This window comes from Cloeon dipterum, chromosome 4 (genome assembly GCF_949628265.1).
Source record: "Cloeon dipterum chromosome 4, ieCloDipt1.1, whole genome shotgun sequence".
Classification (NCBI taxonomy): Eukaryota; Metazoa; Arthropoda; class Insecta; order Ephemeroptera; family Baetidae; genus Cloeon; species Cloeon dipterum.
Genome location: NC_088789.1, coordinates 31,060,035 through 31,082,966, shown reverse-complemented (window position 1 = coordinate 31,082,966; position 22,932 = coordinate 31,060,035). Strand labels below are relative to the sequence as shown.

The 22,932-nt window shown below is 40.9% G+C and overlaps 2 protein-coding genes across 2 annotated transcripts in view; one reads left to right on the top strand and one right to left on the bottom strand.

Moving 5' to 3' along the window:
* LOC135944076 (clotting factor B-like) overlaps nt 1-22,932 on the top strand; it is a 73,680-nt gene that overhangs the window by 8,398 nt on the left and 42,350 nt on the right. The gene's annotated exons all lie outside the window — the stretch shown is intronic.
* On the bottom strand, nt 79-7,063 carry LOC135942195 (uncharacterized). The gene is made up of 28 exons (XM_065488193.1): nt 7,022-7,063; nt 6,581-6,632; nt 6,425-6,528; nt 6,276-6,366; nt 5,799-5,995; nt 5,700-5,747; nt 5,612-5,645; nt 5,499-5,560; nt 5,344-5,446; nt 4,322-4,566; nt 4,227-4,265; nt 4,134-4,167; nt 4,017-4,081; nt 3,849-3,951; nt 3,533-3,783; nt 3,217-3,276; nt 3,134-3,167; nt 2,996-3,072; nt 2,311-2,655; nt 2,039-2,114; nt 1,936-1,985; nt 1,730-1,883; nt 1,581-1,681; nt 1,470-1,532; nt 1,383-1,416; nt 1,246-1,328; nt 424-526; nt 79-361 (listed from the first exon to the last, which is right to left on the bottom strand). The coding sequence occupies exons 1-28, from the start codon at nt 7,061-7,063 to the stop codon at nt 111-113; spliced, it is 2,901 nt and encodes a 966-aa protein (XP_065344265.1). The 3' UTR covers nt 79-110.

The window sequence follows — 22,932 nt, the reverse complement described above, 5'->3', positions numbered from 1 at the left end:
CTTGAGTTTTTCTCTTCCCATTCCTGACAAAATGATTTCATCCTATATTCTGCTCGCATATATCTTTATTCAGCCGAAAATTTCACTGATTTATTGTGTTACATTTATTGCTATTCGCGTTCGGTGCAGACGAACTGGTAGGTGTCGGTGGTGCACCTGACCTCGGTGACCTTTCCGCTGAACATGGTGTTGTTGGCGGTGAGCGCGAGGCAGCGGTTGGTCAGCGCCGTCGTGTTGGACGAAGCGGCGAACTGCAAGGCCGGGATCGCACGCTTCGACGGGCACCAGCCGAAAAACGAGACGCAACCCTCGTTGTTGCCGCCTAAGAAGAACAACTTGCCCGCCTTCGTCTTCTGCAGGGCTACGAAAATGAAAAATTCTTGCCTGATATTTTATTTCGTTTTTAGGGGTTGGATAGACCACCATTGTCAGCCTGGATGAAGCAATTAAATTGGTCAATTGTGTAGAAAAAGGCGAGCGTCATGTTCAGCGTGCAGCACTTGGTCGCGGCCCCAGCGTAATCCAGCTAAAAATCAGATTTTTACCTTTTAGACGCTAAATTTATATATTCCAATCGATTCCTGAGGGTCGAAATAGGTGGGGTGAGTGATTTTTCCGGTCGAAAATGATTTCCTGAGGTCAGAGCAGAGGCTCGAAGCAAATCGCACGTTCCTTTGGCGCGCAAAACGCTTGAATACTGTTTAAGCGTCTCCCCTCTGACGTCACAGCCATGCTTGGTGCTTGGCTTTGGCGGCTGAATGAGAGAGTAGGCGACGGCAGAGACATCTGCTCATACCCAGCAGAAAAGTCACGTGACTCAATCCCGGCATCCCATTGGCCAAGAATCTCTTCGCTAACTCCTTTCCATACTCCCTCCTAACAGTGCGTACGTGCTCTTGGCCAATGAGATGGCGGGATTGAGTCACGTGACTGCTCCAGCTGCGTGACTGTGCTTACTGGGTAGCAGATGTCTCTGCCGTCGCCTGCTCTCTCACTCACAATCAGCTGCCAAAGCCAAGCACCAAGCATGGCTGTGACGTCAGAGGGGTGAGACTTGCGCAGTAGCGACTAAAAGATTCAAACCAACGTTCGTTTTCTGCTTATGCACGTCACAAAACCGTTTTCTATCGAATTAATTACTGATCCCACCTATTTCGACCCTCAGGAATCCAATGGAATCTAAATAATTTTAAATATCAAGCAGAAAACTATTAAAAATTGTCAGTCTTTTGGTATTTTCTTTACAAAAACTGTGGAGACGTAGTATCTTTTGCCACAGGCAGTGAGCGGGTAGCCATAAATGCTGCCGTAGTTGTCTCCTGCCGCGTCTGCACACATTTCAAATTAAAATCAACGGATTTATATATTAAATTAAAATCTACTCTGTCCATTGGCCAGGTTTGTCACGTCAGCAGTCTGCATCAAGAAACACACAAATATTAATTTCCCAGCACAAATTAAAATCTTACATTAATGTTGCAAGTCGGGTTGACGTTGCAGTCTACATTAGTGCACGAGACTGGCGCCCCTGACTGAAAGAAAAATTATTTTTAACCGGAAATTCGAGAATAATTAGGTACCGAAATGTCCTTGACCGACTCCTCCACCATTCCCGAGACGACGCTCGGAGATTTTTCAGCCGTGCACTGGAAAGCCTGGGCGATTGCCTCACAACCACCAGCTGGGGGAAAAATACAAAATAATTATGATTTAAAAAGATAATACGTACATTTTTTGTTTTTGCAAACGTCGAAAATGTCAAAGCTCTCCTGAAGGGCGTCGGTGTTCTTCGAGTTGGCCTCGACCATTTTCAGCACGTTTGCCGCATTTGGAACTCCGTTTTTGACCAAACCCAAACTGTCGCCCATGCACTTGAAATAGCACTGAAAGGAAATTTTAAAATTAATTTAATTTTTTGGTTATAAAAAGCGTCACTTTAAGGCTGGCTGAAAATGTTGTCGACATGAAAACGTTTCCAAGCTCCACTGGAATATTTTTATTTATTAAAATAATTTTTTTTAATTATAGAAAATCTCACAGTCGGTCACGTTAAATGCTTTCTGACACATTTCGCTCTTTGCTTTTGTCAAACTGTCTCCGTTTGTATCGTCCATCTGCGAAAATAATATATGTCCAATGTGAAAGTTTGTTTGTTTCTAAAATAAAAACATTAATAAATTGCGATTTTTATCTCTGTTAAAAACTAACCTACCAGGAAAATATCATTAAAAACTTTTGAAGAGAATTAAATTCCGAAAATTCCAAGAATTTTCCAGCATTTTCAATATTAACAAATTTTCAAGACTCGACCTCGCAGATGTAGTCCGACCGTGTATCGCAATTAACGGCCTGGAGGGAGGAGAGGGAGCCCGAGGCGGTCAGGGCCACCCTGACGCAGGTGTTGGCCTTGTCCGAGGGCGGCTGCGCGCTGCCCCAGCGCACGGTGCTGGCGTTGAAGAACTGGTCGTCGAAGGCGCACCACCCGAACTGGTCGTCGCAATCGAGGTAGGCGCCCGAGGTCCAGAACGAGCCCTGAAGGTCGGCCATGCCCCCGCGGGTCACGTTGTCCAGGCAGTCGACCTGGCTCAGGGTTTGCACAGACACCAGCCGCATCCCGATCTGCTCGCACTTGCACTTCGCCTCAGACCACGAAAGCTGTGTTTTTTATTTAATTTATTTCTTTGATGAAGTTTTTTTTTATTAAAAACCTTTTAAAAGTAAATCAAGTAAGGTGGGAACGAACAATTTTGAAATTTTCAGAGCGCTTTTTAGCTCCTTTTTTGATAAATTCAAATTTTAAAATTTAGAAAAAAAATTATTTTTGGATATTTTGTCTTTAATTGAAAATTTCCTTTAAAATGAAATTAAAATTCTTATCTGATTGAATTTAAATATATCAGTTTGAGCAGGAAATAAAAATAGGTGACAATAATTATTTTTTAAATCCGTCCGATCCGATAATTTTTTCACGTTTCACGCAGTCTTTAAAACAAACCGTCGAGTTGGAGTTTTTGTCTGTGAACATGAAGTATTTCTTGCACCGAGACGTCCAGCGGCCGTAACTCGTTGCATCTGCGTCGTTTATTATTAATTTATTTCCTTGAAAGGAACAAATATGATATCGAAAAAGTACATTTCAGCTTTCCTCCTCCTTCAAACAGGGACGCCTGTGAGAGGAAAGTTAAGTTTTAAATAAAATTTCAACCCCAAATTCACGTTTTTGGGACAGCTTCTTGGGCAGAACGGTCTGAAGCACGGCTTGGGCGTTGGTGGACCCTGAAAACACCCAAATTTTAGGAAAAATATAATTAAAAAAATTCATCAATTATATTTTTAAATATAAAATCTTTTCCAACGTTTCTACGGCAAATGGCTGGACTGGTTTTGGTTTTCAGCACGTCAAGAGAAAGCATATTACGGGAGATTACACAGTGATAAAATTGAGAATGAAATCGCAGCTGAAATGCATTAAAATAAAATTTATACGGTGGCGCCATCTGTTGGCGGCTTCGAACACAAACTGGGGAGTTACCCTGCAGGCGAACATCTGCCTCGCGGTGCAATTTCGCATTCCGAGCGAGCTGTTGAAGTAGCTAGTGACGTTATTGGTCGTCTTCGAAATCTGCAGCCCGACGCAGTCCCTGTCCACGTAGCTCAGGTTGCTCTGCCCCTCCAGGGCAATGCTGCTCAGGTTGACAAACTTCTTCAGCGAGCACCACTTGGGGTTTGCCGGCGAGTCAACGCGCGACCCAGACGTCCAGTAGTTCAGGTTGTACTGCCACCCTGAGTAAGGGGAGGGTGATGTCAATTGTTTTATTTAAAATAAATGAGGGGAGGTTCGTATATACCCTTCAGGAGGGTGTCGAAGCACTGGAACTCCTGCGGCTCGTCCAGGAGGAAGGGGGTCATCCCCAGCTGGCAGCACTGGTCCCAGTTTTCTTGCCAGTTACCCTGAGATATTGGAGGGGAAATACTCGCAGTATGATTTTTTTTTAAATCTGTAGAAAATTCTTTACCAGAGTTGTACCGAATAAAAACGTAAAGTTGCAGCTATTGATCCAATTTCCGTAACTCAAAGGGTCTAATAAAATCATATATTTTTATAAGAATTAAATTTTAACTAGGAAACAAACCAATCAAATTTCCCTTGCTGTTGAAAAGTGAGGTCTAAAGGGGTAAAATAATTAAATACTCTCTTTTAAATTATAAATTAAACTATCACCTACATCTTTGACACATTCCTGAGGGCATGACGGCTCGAAAGACTGCAATTTTGAATTGTTTCGTTCACGCCCTTATTTTAATAATTAAAATAAAATGCCTCGCAAATGAAATTGTTGGGAGCGTTGCAGTCGGAAAACCTGAGTCCGCTCTTGGTGTCGTCGCCGGCGGTGAGGACGTAGGTGTTGCACTTGTCTGTTATTTTCGTCGCCGTCGTCTCCAGCCGGTTGATGGCCACGTCAACGTCAACCGAGTAGTTGTTCACGTTCGGACACCACACGCTCTGGCAGAAAGGGTCTGTCAACCCTGACGTCCAGAATGTTGTACCTGACTCCTTCAAAACGTCTGAAAAAGATTTATAAATTGGTTTTATTGGATCTCAAAGTCAAGGAATTTAGGAATTTGTCAACTTTGACCTTTTGGATGCCATCAGGGTACTCAGGTTAAACCCTGATGGTTTCCAAAGGGTCAAATTGTACATATTCTGAAAGGTCTCGACTTGGCCGTGTGTGCAGATCTGGCAAATCAAGACATTACAAAGCCCGTCAGGCGTCGTTAAAGTGTCTACTTTTCGGAATTTGATTAAATTGATCGCTTGAAGGCTACCCTGACGCCAGGGTTCGATTTCTAATAAGCTCTAATGGTCTTATCTGTCCTCGGGAGTGATCTCCAGCATTAATAATCAACCGATCATGCAATTTAGATTTTTCCTGTGAACTCTAAAAGGCCCTTTTTACCCTTTATTTCTCAAAAACTGAAAGATTCACCATCCTGAAAATTTATACGCATGTTTCACACACTTGGGGAAACATTTTATCGCATACTTAGAAAAATACTGAACAAGTCGTTTATAAGACATTCAAAATGTAATTTAAAACTAGAAAATAACTCCAATTTGTAAAAATCAAAAAGTGCAGTTCATATTTTGAAATTGTTTGTCGTCTGAATAGGCATCTTTTGACACCAAATATAAAATTCTAGCTTCATTAGAACCCGAAATAAGCTCAATTTTCCCAGATTTCACCCTAATTTTCCTGAAAACATATTAATATTTTTTATCATTAAAAACAATCAGACACTTGACTTTAATTCGGTTCGAAAATTTCAATAAAAATATATAACCGTTGTTCAGGGACGTCAGACACATTTGCTCTTCGTCAGTTTCGATGCTGAGGAGCCGCATGTTATATTTGCAGCACGCCACTGCTGCCTCGTAACGCGTTTTCTGAATTTTTAATTCATGATTTTTGTTTTTAAATTGATTAAAATTCATTTGCCTTTGTGCTGCTAACGAAATATTTCTTGCTGCAGCGGGAGTAAAATGCTCCATCGGTCGAGTCTACAAGCAATTATTTTAGATATATATTTTTTAAATTTATTGTAAACTTACTTTCACCGCTTAACATTTTCTTTTGTAGAACAGACTGAAATTAATTAAAAATTTTAAATAAAAATCATTATTTTTATTTGTAACTCACGTCGAGCGGACACGGGTGGTAGGAGCATCCGCGGAAAACGCAATATTCCTGCCAAAAATTTAATCAGCCCTTATTTTCGATTAAAATGCGACATTTTACGCCCGTCAATTTAATTTGTTCGGTGGTGGTGGTCGTCTCCTCGGTCGTGGTCGCCGGCGTCGTTGTCGTCGTCGGGGTGGTCGTCTCTTCCGTTGTGGTTGATGAAACCAATTCCGTTGATGAGGAATCGACTGCAGGGGAGGTAATCGGGCTTACTGTTTCCTCCAAAGCCGGGGTTGACGGCTCCTCAGACAATGCTATAAATAAATAAATAAATTTTAGACGTCAAATTTCCTAAATTTGTTTAAAAATCAATACATTTGTGCAGATTTAAATATTTTTTATGCAAACAAGCAAATTCCTCAACTTCCGTAGCCTAGATTTGATCGGCTTTTAATGACTTCCGCTTTCCCCGTTACACAAACCCAAACAAAATTTAAAAGTGTGATTTCCCACACATTTGTACGGGATTTTCCAAGGAGCATCAATGGGAAATTAATTGCGGTTTGCACACTCCCAAAAATACTTAACTCTAACCTGTTTCTTCGACTGGAGGCGTTTCAGTTTGAGTTTTCCCCGCCGTTTTCGTCGTCGCTTTGACCTTGCCGGCGGTCACGTTCGCCAGGCTCTGCACAACCACAAATCAACCTCATATAATATTTAAAACATGACGAATTCGAAAATACCTGAGATTTGAAAGTTGTTCGGTCTGAATCGGAGCAGGAAGACGAGCCGCAGCACTTGACGATCAGGTTCCTCCTTTGATTCTTCGAGTTGCCGTTCCGTCCCGCTTTTTTAATTGGATTGAAGTAAAATTGAATTCTAATAAAATATTAATTCACCCTTTCGGCGTTTGGTACTCTGCTTCGCATTTCCAGCATCAAGAATTACCACCTGATTAAAAAATATTATCAAAAATTTTACAATGAAACAAAGTAATCAATTTCTAAGCAATCAAACGTAACAACGATTAAAAATATCGATATTTGTGAGAATTTCCTACGTACCAGAATAAGAATGAAGAAGGCAAACCAGCAGAGCGGTCTCATTTCGCGCCGAGCCAGTTTCACTCTGCGCTGCAAACGAACTAACGAACGAGGGAATTTCAACGCGCGTCACGCTCGTTTCCGCGATTTCCCAGCAGGATTTCCCGACTCCTTTGACGCGCGAAGGGACAGTGAAAATCACCTAAAAGTGTCGATGGCTTCCCCTGCTATCCCGATATCAAAAAATATCATTGAAAAATTAGGACGATTCAATATAAATAAAAACAAAAGGCGAACTGGCCTCTCCGCTGACATGCCCAGGGTCATCAGCAGAGCCATAACTCCACCTTTGACCTCTCGGATCGTGCGTCAGAGAGATAACCAGTCGCCTTTTTAGGACTAATATTATTATTGTCAAATTTCACAATGAGGCAAAGAGACTGAAAGCTAGAAGTCTCACTGGGTAAGTTCCGCCAGGTTGTAAATTGTTGCATTTAACCTGAAAATTTCCTTTAACAATCTTTATTTCCTGACTGATCGATATTGCTTAATTTTGGTATCAATCGATAGCCAGTAATTATTGACACATTATAAAATCAAAATGTCATGTCGTTAACGACATCTAAAATTAAATTAAGTCGATTTGTTTCGCAATCGCAGTATTTTGCTCAGGTGCCGCACAACTCACAATCGAAGTGTGAGGAAGGGAGCTGTGTTTTCTAGTAGAGTACTTGGCTTGTTGGAGCCTTGATTTTACAAATAAATATTCAAATTTGATTTTGAGAAATACTGAAAGCTTATCGATTTTGTTTTTTGCTGATTTGAATCTTTAAAGCATGCGCAAATTAATAACAGCTACTCGACCTTTTCTCCTCCCTTTCCAAATCTCTTCTCAGATCACCTGCTACCACTTGTTTATAAACACGTTGCTTTTGCGCACTGTGATGCACAGCTGGCAGCTGTAGTGTGGGGAAAGGAGTTATGTTTTTGTGTCAAGTACTTGGCATATTTGAGCCTCAATTTTACAAATCAACATTCAAATTTGATTTTGATAAATAGCGAAAGCTTTCCAATTTATTTTTTGCTGATTTGCTCCCCAATAGCATGCGCGAATTCATAACAGCTCTAGCCTCCTATTTCTCCTCCCTTTCCCACTCTTGTCACTGATCGCTTGATTTGGCTTGCATTTTTCCTGCCAGAAAACGTTGCAATTTGGGTTTTCGGCGTGCAAAGGTCACTCAAACAGGTAAAATCTTTTGAATACTTGAGGCTTGAGGAAAATGCTTGGGAATAACAAGATTTCCATATATACCACATTCATTTCTTAATTTTGAATGTAAGGCACCAACTTTGGTTAAAATCTTTCTCGTTAGAGCGCAGCACCTCCCGGGGATTTCCTTAAAATTTGAGGCAGTACTGGTACAGCAGCCAGCTTACATTTTTATTCCAAATGACGTCACAGAACCACCTTTACTGAATATAGCTCACGTGACCAATTCTGGGCGGGTCTGAAAAAAATCATGGAGAACACGTAAACGAAGTGTGTCCTTAATTCTTCTTAACTTGATCACGTGACGCGTGACGTGTTACTGCTTGTTTACTTCTGGAAGAACAAGTTGTATTTTCTTTCATCTGAAGAATTTTGGTATTTTGAGTGAAAAGGAGAGTTTACTGAGGTAAGATAGTTTGTAAATATCAGAATTATGATTGGCCCTTCTCACGAATTTAAAATATTTGAATGTAAATTGCGGAAGGGACCTTTAAACAGGCAAAATTGATCTTTTCTGACGGAGTGAGGTCATAAAAATGTAACATACGCTAGAAGTTCTGAGTTCAATTCCTTGCATGTGAAATTTGCCTACCGGAATGTATAATAATTAATTAAAAACCAATAGAAACAACTTTGTGGCTGGAAAGGAACCATGGCCGAATTCTGCTTTCTTTTCACCTCCTCGCACCGCAGAGTTGTTCAACTTTTGCCATAAATTTGTCAATCAATCCGCAGGGGATAAACAACCGTTGACCTACTTGATAATTTTCAATTATATCAGCATTTGTTATAATAAATTTTGTTCTTTGATTCAGGATGGAGGAGCAAAAAGATTTGGTCGAGATGACCAAAAGGAGACTCACAAGATTGTACGGGGTCCAAAAGTTGGAGAAGATAGCTATTGGAACAATCATCAGAAGTATAGACCCACACGCAGCCCTATATCTAAGGAACCATCTCGCGACATATTTTTGTAAGTTAACATTTTGAACGTTAATTGTGTAAACTAATCATTTTTATAGCATACAACATGTGTGACAAAATATTTCAACAATTACTTGTTGAGATGAAAAAGAATCCTGAAATTAATAAGTTTCAATATCTACTGAAAATCCCCTGCCTGCTGACTGCAAACACCAAATACTTGGATTTGGATGCTTTTTTGCGAGAGTGTAAATCACATTATTACCCAGAAGAGTGTCCGACTGTTGAGTGTCAAGAAATGGACGTTGTTCTTTGGGTAAATGAAATACAAGTTTTCCATCAATTTTTCATATTTAACTGACAATATTTTAAAGGTCATCAACATAGTGAAGTATCAAGCTCCAAACATCGAGCATATTGTGTTCAACAGCAGAAACATTGATCGCCAGAACGCCCAACATTTGACTTTGCTCGACTACCTGGCCGACTTGAAGAATCTCAAAATATTAGTGATGAAACGGGTCTTTATAGAGTTCCGTCATGTCATTCAACTCTGCAAAAACTTGCCGCAATTACAAATCTTAGGTATTCGCGGATTTGCAGGGTCCCGTCTCGATGTGACAGATGAGGAGATTAGACAATCCCTTGGAAACGTGAGACTGCTCATGGGATTTTCTTTTGAAGGTGAAAAATGGGCAATACTGCATCAGTTTCCCCTTCTTAATTTCGTCGAAGACTTTGAAGAAGATGAGGTGAAAACTACATTCCGTCTCGTCAAGTATAGACACTTCCAAGTGACAGAGAAAGGAAATCCAGGACAACTGAAATATTTCTCCTGTGGCAGAAACTGGTTCAAGTCACCCGATATGGACATTCACGAAATATACCCGGATGTCACTTATCTTGAGGTTCAGTTCTCCCAAACGTCAACTTTTTATCTCTAACATATAAATTTCTGTCGTTTTAGATCAATTGTTACGATGCCTGGGAGATTACACCTGATCGGCTCCAATTGCCAAACTTTTCCAAGATCAAGACTCTTATCATGCATGGTAGTCGCTGTGACGCTCTTTTTACCAAAATTTTGCGCTTCTACGGCCCTGGTCTGCAATCACTCTGTTTGGGAGCATCTTTGGGTGACGGAGATGTTGATATGAAAATCTTGGAACTTTGCCCAAATCTGGAATCAATTCAACTGAGGTTTCTTGATTTTGGTGAAACATCAATGCAACTGAAGAATTTTCCTTACCTAAAAGATCTCTATATGGATGTTTCTGGGTAAATAAATGTTAAATTTAAAAATGAAATGTGAAATAATGACACTGATTTGCAGATACCCAAGAGGAAAATTCCTTCCAAAGATGCTGTCATCACCACGTTTACAAAAACTTTATTTACGTGTTGTTGTCTACTACAAAGGGGATTTGGATGAATTGAACACGATGGTGACTGAAGGTCTGATACTTCAGGAATTGGAAACGCTTACGATATACAGCTTGGGTCGTGACATGGCCATGGCAACTGATGCTTTTAAGGAACTCCTTGTTTTCTTAGAAAAGGTATCAGCATTCCTTCCAAAATTGAAAGATATCAAATTTATCTTTGATTGCGAAGATTATGTTGATGTTGCAAAACGTTTGAAAAATGGTCAAGATTATCTTATTAACGAAATCAAGGCCATGATTGTAAGCAATAAAACTCTCGTTCCGATAATTGAATCGTTCGGCAAACTGCGCCGTTGAAATTGTTTTGAATAAATATTATATATTCATACTCCGCAAGCTTATTCTCTTATTAAAACTTGCATATTTACCTTCTTCGAATTATCCTCAAAAACGTTAATTAAAATTCAACTATAAATATAACTCTTGACGTCATTTAAAATTATTTTTTAATATAATAATTGCCACCGCCGTTAAACAATTAATTTTATTTATTTGTTGTTTATTAATTTTATTTAAGTCAAAAGTTGTAGACTTTTAATCTCTCTCACTGACTAGAGCGGCACTGGAGATCGCCAACTAGGCCTCTGCCATCGCGTGAATTAACTGCTTTTGCGAAACAAACACGTCGTCTCTCACTTTCGGTCAAGAGCATCTTGCTCAGCTTTTCACGCCGCATTGATCGATGCCAAATATTTTTCTGGGGACCACATTCTGGCCCAAAATCTGGTTTTGTTGCAAGCGCCCAAAGTGGCTCGAAAAAGTCACCCAGCGAATTTTTGCTCACGACACCGTAGAATCACACAGGGCCTCTGCCTTGGCGGTGAGGAGTTCCCTCTAGCCGGAGGAGGATGCGTCTATTCGTCCAAGAAACTGGCCACCGCCACGACCATCGAGGGATCTCTGCTTGGGATGATCCAGAGCCTAACCCGCTGTGCCCTTAAACCTTCCTTCAACGAGCGACAGCCGGCACCCCTGAGGCTAAGAAATAATATTTTAGGACGAGGAGTGGCAGCAAGTCTGCGCAGAAAGACAGGCCGGGGAAAAGAATTCGAGCTCCATCGTCCAACCTCCAAGACGAACTGCAGGGTCCAGGGTGGATAGAGCGTCAAGTCTTAATGCATAATATTGCTCCCTCGGTTACGCCCCTCCCCCCTAAGATCGCTTTAGGGGGGTAGCCGGTGGGTCCAAGCCCCTGGTCACTCAATATGGCAAGTAAATGCGTCAGTTTGTAAGTTCTGCAGCCACACACAGGTGGCAGGTCGATTGCTTCTTCAGCCAATCAGAGGCCGTCTCGGAGTTTGTTGCCTGTTACGCCCACTTGCAGGAGGAGGCGAAGAGGGACGTGTGCAGAGATTTTCGTGGGCGTAACAGGCAACAAGCTCCGAGACGGCCTCTGATTGGCTGAAAAAGCTATCGACCTGCCACCTGTGTGTAGCTGCAACTGCTGAGCTGGCGCATTTACGCACCATAAGAGTGATCAGGGGCTGGTGGGTCCTGCGGGATTCCCGCAAGCGCAGGCAAACACTAACAAAATTCTTGTTAAATTAAGATAAATAAATTTACCAGACGGCTTTTTATTGGAAGATGGCAGATTAAGAAATTTATATCGAAAAATTACAACTATACAGTCCTAAAAGGCCCAAAAAGCCGAGCCAACGAAATTTTTCCAGTCGCCATCGACGTCTGTTTTGTCTCACCAAATTTAATATGTACCTTTCTCGTCAGAGCACAGCACCTCCCAGGGATATAGCACGCTAATTATAAATTTAAGTTGGTACATGCTTGTAGCAGCAATCTTACTTAACTCGTTCATTCTTACAATTTACAACACACAGCTCAAGTGGCTATTTCTTGGTTGGTCATTTCTCCGTTTAACAATCTTTATTTCCTGACTGATCCATATTGTTTAATTTTGGTACCAATCGATGGCCAGTAGCTTTTGTTACATTTTAAAATCTAATTATCATATGATCAACGATATCTTTAATTAAATTAAGTCAATTTGGCTCTCATTCGCAAAATTATGCTGTGGCGCTGCCGGCGCTTCACTGTCATGCAGAACTTGCAGCTGCAGTGTGAGAAAAGGAGCTGTGTTTTCTAGTCTAGCACTTGGCATATTGTAGCCTCAATTTTAAAAATAAATATTCAAATTTGATTTTGAGAAATGGTGAAAGCTTTCTAATTTTATTTTCGGCAACTCAAAAGCGTGTGCCAATCCATAACGGCTGCTCTACTTTTTCTCCTCCCTTTCTAACTCTCCCCTCCGACCACCTGATACTGCTTGTTTATATCTGCAAGAGAACGTTTCCTTTCGGCCGAAGATTATTGGTTTTTCAAGTGAATAGGATTGTATATTGAGGTAAAATAGTTTGTAAATATTAGAATAGTGCTTAGCCTCTCTCAAGAACATATTATTTGAAAAAAATTGATCTTGACGTAACGAGCGTAATATGCCGTGCGCGATGCGTACTTCCGGATTTCAACTCAAACGAAGCTGTAGCTGTGTTTTCAATCGCGCAGTAATTTATGGCTCGTGCAGCCGAGCGGATCGACGTGCCCGCCGACACGCACTTACACGCGTGAGTCACGAGAGGACAATTTGGCCGTTTCTTCAAGGGCCGCATGCACGAGATGGACCTGAGTTAGAGGGAGTTGACGCTGTAGCCGAAGCTAAAGAGGCTGTGAGGTTTTCACAACCCCTAAGATTGCCAGGCACTCTGGGTTGAAACAACTTCTAGGGTTGCCAAACCCCATCAGAATGGCAGTTCCATTACGGTTGCCACCCTCCTAGGGTTGCTGACCCCCAAAATTAGATACAACCCAGCGATACCACCACTCGCGACCGCACCCCACCAAAACCACGAACAATGCGAACAAAGCCTAGTTAATATCTTTCACAAAAACATAACCCGCGTTCCTGCCTACCAGAAAAACGAAAATTTTGATTTAAAACCGATAGGTATCTTGTTTTTGTTTCTCCCTCGCACGCAGCATATTATAATTAAAACACTACACATATTTGACCGAAAATCCCCTGGCAAGGTGCAAAAAGCAGCTTTTGACATAATTTAGCTTGAAGAGCCAAGCGTTATATTAATTTTACAAATTTGTTTAGATATATGATTCAGGATGGAGAACCATGAAGATTCAGGTGAATTGCCTAGAAGTATACTAGCGAAGTTAAAAAAGATGGAGAAGAATGTGATTGGAACAATCATAAGAAACTTAAACCTAGACGCTGCCCTTGTTCCAAAGAACCATCTCGCGAATTATTTGAGTAAGTGATCAATTTTTTAACAATCTTATTTTTAAATAAAACATTTTTCTTTAGCGCCCAACTTGTGTGGGGAAATATTTCAACAATTGCTGGTTGAAATGGAACAGAATCCACAAATAAACAAAATCGAATATCGAATGGAAATTCCCTTCCTTCTGAATGCAAGCACCAAGTATTTGGATTTGGATGCTTTTTTGCCAGAGAGACCACCGATTTATACAGATGCTATAAAATATCTTACAAACGACGAGATCATCATTCTGAAATGGGTAATATGATAAAGCAGATTTCATTTATCTTTAATGATTTAACTGACACATAATTTTACAGGTCATTGACACAGCCAAGCAACATGCTCCAAACATAGAGCATATTGTCTTCAACAGCAGAAACATCGATAATAGCAAGGAAGAACATTTGACTTTGCTTTATTGCTACCTGACCGGATTGAAGCATCTCAAAATATTAGAGATAAAGCGTATCTCTATCGCAACTGCTCAACTCAAAAACCTGTGTAGAAGCATGCCTGAACTACAAGTCCTTTATGTCCGTCTATTAGGGAGACACGGCATCAGAGTATCATGGCCGGAGCTTAAGCAATCCCTTGGAAACCTGAGATTGCTCGTGTGTACTACGAACGAAAATGAAAAACGTAAAATCCAGCAGCAATCGCCTCATCTAAATATCGCATCACACTTGGAACAAGGATATGAAACTGCATTCCATCCCTACATTTTTGAAGACTTTCTTGTGTCAGACTCTGAGAAAGGGACTCCAGGGCCACGGAAGTATTTTTCCCGTGGCAACGACTGGTTCAATTCGTCAGAAATGGACATTCACCTAAAACACCCTGACATCACTTATCTTGAGGTACAATTAACCAAATATCCAGCTTTCATTCGTCTACAAATATTTTTGTTCTAGATCCAATGTCAGTTTGTCGGGAACAAATCAATTGATCTACAAATGCCAAAATTTTCCAACATCAGAACACTGATTGCTTGGAATGCTGAAAATGAAACGGTCATTACCGACGTTTTGCGCATGTACGGTCAAGAATTGCGAACGCTTTGTATAGAAAGTCGTGATCAACGAAGTTTTGACGCGAAAATCTTAGACTTGTGTCCAAAGCTGGAAATTATTCAACTGATCAGAGTAGGTCTTGATCGAACTTCAGTACATCTGGAGAAGTTACCTCACCTCAAAGAACTTTATTTGAACAACACTGGGTAAAAAACGTTACTCCAAATAATAAAAACAAAAAATAATGTCATTATGATTTGCAGGTATGAACGAGGAAACTTTCTTCCCAAGATGCTATCGTCACCGCATTTGAAAAAAGTTGAAATATTCGATGTTCTCTATCAAGAAGATTTGTTCGAATTAAACATGATGGTTACTGACAATCAGATCCTGCAGGAACTGGAATCGCTCAATGTATTCATCTACGCTGATGACTTCGACCTTGATACTTTCAAGGAACTCATTCTATTCTTCGAAAATGTATCAGCGTTTCTTCCAAAACTGAAAGATGTTCAGTTTTTCTCTGATGGAATAGAGTATGCTGATTTTGCAAACCGTATGAAAAGTGGCAATTTTTATCCTCGTTGCAAAATCAGGAAACTAATTGTCAAGAATAAAACACTCGTTCCGACATTAGAATCGTTCCGCCAACGTCGCACTTGAAAGTGTTGTTGCAATAAACTGATACCCATGTATCCAGCTCAGCAAATTTTCTTATTATTTCGCACTTTTTAAGAAACGAAGAAACTCTTCACTTAAACGCAGCGCTTGCAAACTTTGCAATTCACAAATATGCAGTAATATTTTTTAGCGTCAAAAAATGGATTTTTTTATTGTTTATACTGTCCATTTTTTAACGTTGGGTAACGTAAAGAGTTTTATGGGGTTTTTAGCCTGAAAAAAAAACAAAAAAACAAGGGTTCAGTTTTGAAATCTGAAGAAGAAGTATTTTATCGTGGTTTTTCTTTCAAGGAGATTGAGAAATATATCTAAAAAAATTACAACTATGCAGTATGCAGCGATAAAAGGCCCAGAAAATGCGCCTGCTAAGAGGTTCTGCAGCCACACAGGTGGTTGGTCGATAGCTTTTTAAGCCAATCAGAGGCCGTCTATGAGTTTGTTGCCTGTTACGCCCACGAAAAACTCCGAACACACGCCCCTCTTCGCCTCACTCTGCCCGTGGGCGTAACAGACAACAAACTCCGAGACGGCCTCTGATTGGCTGAAAAAGCTATCGACCTACCACCTGTGTGTGGCTGCTGAACTTCTTAGCTGGACGCATTTTCGCGCCACATGAGTGAACAGAGGCTGGGCGCGCCCTGCGCCGAACAGCTAGCAATTGCAATATGAGGAAGGGAGCTGTGTTTTGGAGACAGATACTTGTCTTATCATAGCCTTAATTTTTAAAATCAATATTCAAATTTGATTTTGAGAAATAGTGAAAGATCTCCTATTAAGTATTTTGCTGATTTGCACTTCCAAAGCATTCGCGAATTATTAACAGCTACTCTGCTTTTTCTCCTCCCTTTCCAACTCTCTTCTCTGATCAGCTGATACTGCTTGCTGCTTGTTTATGTCTCAAAGTACACGTTGCGTTTGCGTACTGTGACGCACAGGTAGCACTTGCAGTGTGAGGAAAGGAGCTGTTTTTTTAGTCAAGCACTTGGAATATTTGAGCCTCAATTTTACAAATCAATATTCAAATTTGATTTTGAAAAATAGTGAGAGCTTTCTGATTTGGATTTTTGCTGATTTGCACCTCAAAAGCGTGCACGAATTAAATGATATTTGCACTCCTTTTTCCCCTCCCTTTCCAACTCTATTCTCCGATCAGCTGATACTGCTTGTTTATATCTGCAAGAGCACGTTGCGTTTCCTTTCGGCCAAAGAAATATTGTTATTTCAAGCGAAAAGGAGTGTATATTGAGGTAAAATTGTGTTTTAATAGTAGAATAATGCTTTGCCCTTCTCAAGAATCTAACATATTTGAAAATAAATTGATCTTGACGTAACGAGCCTAATATGTCGTGTACTTCAACTTAAACGAAGCTGTGTTTTCGCTCTCAGTCAGTAATTTATCGCGCGTCGGCCGAGCGGATCGGCGTGCCCGCCGACTCGCACTTACGTGAATTAGTTAGAGGAGGGGCCACTTTGACCGGATTTTCTTGAAGGGCCTCATGCACGAGAAGGAAGCCGAGTTATCTAAACGGCTGTAGGGACTCCCTGGAACGGAAATCGCGCAGTAGCAACCGTTTCCGCAAGGGCTAGAGTATTTTGAACTGCCGCGCGTGCTGCAGAGGGACCAGAGTTCGTTTTTTTTGGTAAGGAGTCGCCGTAGGCGCCAGAGTTGCCGCAAGAGCTGGAGGGCTCAGTTGAACCGGGGTTTCCGCATGGGCCAAAGGGACCCGACTCGAGGACACGGGGTGTCAGCAAGGGTAAGAGTTGGCGCAGTCTCCGTAGATGACGCCACTGCTAGAGTTACATAAAACAAGGGAGTTTAAACAGCCGCTGAGGTTGCCACACCCCAGAGGAATGCCAGTCCCCCTACGGTTGCCACCCACCAGAGTTGCATACCACCCAGCGTTACCTCCGTTAGCGACCACCCCCCATCTTGACCGCGTGAAATCCGAACAAAGCCTAGTTAATTTCCTTCTTTCTTAAAAGCATAAACTGAGTTCAAATATCACTCTCCGGTTAATAATATGATGCTGTATAATGTATAAGTCATTCAGCCGTATTATTTCATTTAAACAGACCCAGTAAACCTTCGGAATGCGCTAAGACGTGAGCAAAGGTACAATTATAATATTTACAAGTACTCTTATTGAGATAAGGTAAAGTGGCTTTTGCGACATAAATTTAAAAAAATAAATTGGTTTCTGTTAAGATTTATATTCCGTGGACCATAGTTAACAAATCCAAAGAATTTGACCTGACGTAGTTACAAATTAACACAACCTTTTAATTTAGCAACAGAGTTGCTAATAAAAGAACTAAAGCCAAATTTTATTCTGCTTTATTTTCACATCCATGCACCGAGGTGTTTAATTAAAATGTCATATATTTGTCCATCAACACGCTGGGAAGGTACAAAACTATCTGTTGTCCTTACTCGAGAATTTCAAGACAACACTCTATTGAATCATCTTTTGTAATATTAAATTCTGTCCATTTGTTTCAAGATGGAGAACCAAATAGATTTGGTCGAGATGACCAAAAGGAGACTCACAAGATTTTACGGAGTCCAAAAATTGGAGAAGATTGCTATTAGAACAATCATCAGAGGTATGAACCCCTACGCAGCCCACATTCCTAGAAACCACCTCGCGACCTATCTTTGTAAGTTTACCTTTTGAACAATAATTTTGTTAAGTAAATATTTTTATAGCATACAACATGTGTGACAAAATATTTCAACGATTGCTTGTTGAGATGAAAGAGGATCCTGATATATACAAGTTTCAAAATCTACTTAAAATCCCCTTCTTGCTGACTGCAAACACCAAATACTTGGATCTGGATGCTTTTTTGCTAAAGTGTAAATCACATTATTACCGAGAAGAGTGTCCGACTGTTGAGTGTCAAGAAATGAACGTTGTTTTTTGGGTAAATGAAATACAAGTTTTCCATCAATTTTTCATATTTAACTGAAAATATTTTAAAGGTCATCAACATAGTGAAGAATCAAGCTGCAAACATCGAGCATATTGTGTTCAACAGCAGAAACATTGATCTCCAGAACGCCCAACATTTGACTTTGCTCGACTACCTGGCCGACTTGAAGAATCTCAAAATATTAGAGATGAAACGGGTCTATTTAGAGTTCCGTCATGTCATTCAACTCTGCAAAAACTTGCCGCAATTACAAATCTTAGGTATTCGCGGATTTGCAGGGTCCCGTCTCGATGTGACAGATGAGGAGATTAGACAATCCCTTGGAAACGTGAGACTGCTCATGGGATTTTCTTTTGAAGGTGAAAAATGGGCAATACTGCATCAGTTTCCCCTTCTTAATTTCGTCGAAGACTTTGAAGAAGATGAGGTGAAAACTACATTCCGTCTCGTCAAGTATAGACACTTCCAAGTGACAGAGAAAGGAAATCCAGGACAACTGAAATATTTCTCCTGTGGCAGAAACTGGTTCAAGTCACCCGATATGGACATTCACGAAATATACCCGGATGTCACTTATCTTGAGGTTCAGTTCTCCCAAACGTCAACTTTTTATCTCTAACATATAAATTTCTGTCGTTTTAGATCAATTGTTACGATGCCTGGGAGATTACACCTGATCGGCTCCAATTGCCAAACTTTTCCAAGATCAAGACTCTTATCATGCATGGTAGTCGCTGTGACGCTCTTTTTACCAAAATTTTGCGCTTCTACGGCCCTGGTCTGCAATCACTCTGTTTGGGAGCATCTTTGGGTGACGGAGATGTTGATATGAAAATCTTGGAACTTTGCCCAAATCTGGAATCAATTCAACTGAGGTTTCTTGATTTTGGTGAAACATCAATGCAACTGAAGAATTTTCCTTACCTAAAAGATCTCTATATGGATGTTTCTGGGTAAATAAATGTTAAATTTAAAAATGAAATGTGAAATAATGACACTGATTTGCAGATACCCAAGAGGAAAATTCCTTCCAAAGATGCTGTCATCACCACGTTTACAAAAACTTTATTTACGTGTTGTTGTCTACTACAAAGGGGATTTGGATGAATTGAACACGATGGTGACTGAAGGTCTGATACTTCAGGAATTGGAAACGCTTACGATATACAGCTTGGGTCGTGACATGGCCATGGCAACTGATGCTTTTAAGGAACTCCTTGTTTTCTTAGAAAAGGTATCAGCATTCCTTCCAAAATTGAAAGATATCAAATTTATCTTTGATTGCGAAGATTATGTTGATGTTGCAAAACGTTTGAAAAGTGGTCAAGATTATCATATTAACGATATCAAGGCCATGATTGTAAGCAATAAAACTCTCGTTCCGATATTAGAATCATTCTGCAAACTGCGCCGTTGAAATGGATTTGAATAAAAAATTTTATTCATACTTTGCAAGCATATTGTCTTATTATAATTCGCACATTTTCGTTCTTAGAATTAAACTTAAAAAAGTTCATTCAAAGGAAACTTAAATAACTTGACAACACTTATAATTATTATTTATTTAATTATTTGCCAACATCGCTTAATATAATTAAAGCTATTTAAGGTATAAAAAAATTAAAATGTTGGTTTTGAAGTCAAAAAATCGATTCCGAATCTTTCTTGCTAAAGTAGCACTAGAGATTGCCAATTATGCTTTCCTACCAACGAGGGAATTAGAACCACTAACACGTCCCCTCTCACTTTCGGACAAGAGCCCCAAATGGTAGGAAAAAGCAAATGCAAAGCAGCTGGAAGTCTGCGAAGAAGACCGGCCGGGGAAGTGATTTGGATTTCCGCAGCGTCCAACCTTCCTGACGAACTGCAGGGAGCCAGCGTGGATAGAGCGCCAAGCATTAGCCAACACCCGGTCGCTTCTTAAAACTCAGCCAAGTCAATTTTGAGAAAACAGTTCCGAGCTGAAAATGAAGTTCCTAGCCAATATCCTGATCAGTCGAATAGGCCATAGGCCTCGCGGCTCCTAGTCTGGGTGCATTGTTGGCTGCGTGGGACAAATATTGCAGAGATGACTGGTGGCACTCTGGGCTCGCCTTGGGAGAAGACCCCATTTTAATTTTTCTAGGTGCCAACTACAAATCCGGCCGTATCTTGTAGAGGCCCCACGGGTTCTTTGTATCACAGTTTGTTCAGAATAATAATAATGCTACTGATATTGTTCGCACGGTTACGCTCCCCTCTAAAATGGCTGATTTCTGCTGTAACATTTCGGTTTCACGAAATGAATAATTCGGCTAAAATATCTAGTAAATTTTAATAGCAATAAAATTAAACACAGGCCACCTTGCAATGCAAAGTGAGAAATGGAGCGGCGTTTGGGGTCAAATACGTGGCGTATTTAAGACGATATTTTCCATTTTCTGATCAAAAATTGTGTTTGAGATTGTTGAGCTTTCGAACCTTGCTTCCTTCCTGTTTGCACCTTTACAGCTTTCGAGAAATAATATATTCTTGTATCCATATCCTCTTCCCTTTCAAACCAGCAATAACATCTAAAAAAAAATTAAATAAATAAATAAAAGAAGAAGTTGTCGTGGTTTTTCTTTCAAGGAGATTGAGAAATATATCTAAAAATTACAACTATGCAGTGATAAAAGGCCCAGAAAATGCGCCAGCTAAGAAGTTCTCCAGCCACACACAGGTGGCAGGTCGATAGCTTTTTAAGTTAAGCCAATCAGAGGCCATCTCGGAGTTTGTTGCCTGTTACGCCCACGAAATCTCCGCACAAACGCCCCTCTTCGCCTCACTCTGCCCGTGGGCGTAACAGGCGACAAACTCATAGGCGGCCTCTGATTGGCTGAAATAGCTATCGACCTGCCACCTGTGTGTTGCTGCAGAACTTCTTAGCTGGCGCATTTTCGCGCCACATGAGTGAACAGGGGCTGGGCGCGCCCTGCGTCGAACAGCTAGCAATTGCAATATGAGGAAGGGAGCTGTGTTTTGGAGACAGATACTTGTCTTATAAGAGCCTTAATTTTTCAAATCAATATGCAAATTTGATTTTGAGAAATAGAGTGAAAGCTCTCCTATTTGGTTTTTTTGCTGATTTGCACCTCCAAAGCGTTCGCGAATTATTAACAGCTACTCTCCTTTTTATCCTCCCTTTCCAACTCTCTTTTCTGATCAGCTGATACTGCTTGTTTATGTCTCAAAGTACACGTTGCGCTTGCGCATTGTGACGCACTGGTAGCATTTGCAGTGTGAGGAAAGGAGCTGTGTTTTCAAGTCAAGTACTTGGCATATTTGAGCCTCAATTTTACAAATCAACTATCAAATTTGACTTTGAGAAATAGGGAAAGCTTTCCGATTCGGTTTTTTGCTGATTTGCCCCCAATAGCGTGCGCGAAATAATAATATACTCTCCTTTTTCTACTCCCTTTTCAACTCTCTCCTCCGATCAGCGATCAGGCGATCACCTGATACTGCTTGTTTACAACTGCAAGAGCACGTTGCGTTTTCTTTCGTCTGAAGAATTTTGTTATTTCAAGCGGAAAGGGTGTAGATTGAGGTAAAATTGTGTTTTAATAGTAGAATAATGCTTTGCCTTTCTCACAAATCAAAAATATTTGAAAATAATTTGGGTTGGAGGCTGTTTAAATGGCTAAATTCATTTTGCTCTTGTGTTTTCTTTCCTGACGGAGCGAGGTAAGGGTAATTGTATATACACAGACGATCCGTGTATTTATCAAAATTTTGTGCATATTTGTTATTTGCACAGACGATCTGTGTACTTGATTTGCGTGTATTTGTTAAGTTGCACAGACCCCAGAGACGCTTAAGGGATTTGATACGATGACGTCGGTCATAATATTATCCGTGGAACGAGGAGCGTTTGGCGATGAATTTTTACAAAATGGCGGACGAACGGAAATGGCGTAGTGACGCTCCTCGCTTTCCCAGGTCATAATCAGCCATTTCAGGGTGGCAATCGCGCCTAAAGCGACCTAAATAAGTGTCATCATGAGCGTCGGGTAGGGTGGACACAAGAAAGGTACGAAACTTTTTTTTTATTTGACCAATGATGAAAATTGTATCTAATATTCAACCACGTCATTCGCAGTTCCCAAATATTATGCTAATTCACTCCAATAATATGCGTGATGAGCATGGGCAGGCGCCACTTCGCAGATTCCTGAGAGCAGAACGACCCCAACCTCGATGGGCTGGCAGGCTCCGCCATGCATATTCAGCAGCGCGACGGCGTAGCTGATGAGCTTGAAGAGCTCGTGCCCATCCAGCTCGGCGTCACTCTGCATCCAGGAATCGTTACAGCGGCGCCTGCCCATCTAGCTCGGCGTCACTCTGCTCTGGAGAAAATGCATGGCGGCGCCTGCCCAACAGCCACAGCGGCGCATGGCCATAATCTGCATGGCAGCGCCTGCCCATCCGCTACGCCGTCGCGCTGCTGAATATGCATGGCGGGGCCTGCCTGCCCATCGAGCTTGGCGTCGTTCTGCTCTCAGGAATCTGCGAAGTGGCGCCTGCCCATGCTCATCACGCATATTATTGCAGTGAATTACCATAATATTTGGGAACTGCAAATGACATGGTTTAATATTAGCTACAATTTTCATCATTGGTCAAATAAAGAAAA

Bases quoted from the DNA above. Each gene is read 5' to 3' on its own strand.
- LOC135942195 (XM_065488193.1), bottom strand. From the start codon at position 7,063: ATGGCTCTGCTGATGACCCTGGGCATGTCAGCGGAGAGGCCA. The intron at 5,646-5,699 runs GTGAGTTACAAA...AATTAATTTCAG, and splicing joins ACCACCCGTGTCCGCTCGAC to TCTGTTCTACAAAAGAAAAT. The intron at 4,266-4,321 runs GCATTTTATTTT...TCAAAATTGCAG, and splicing joins CCAACAATTTCATTTGCGAG to TCTTTCGAGCCGTCATGCCC.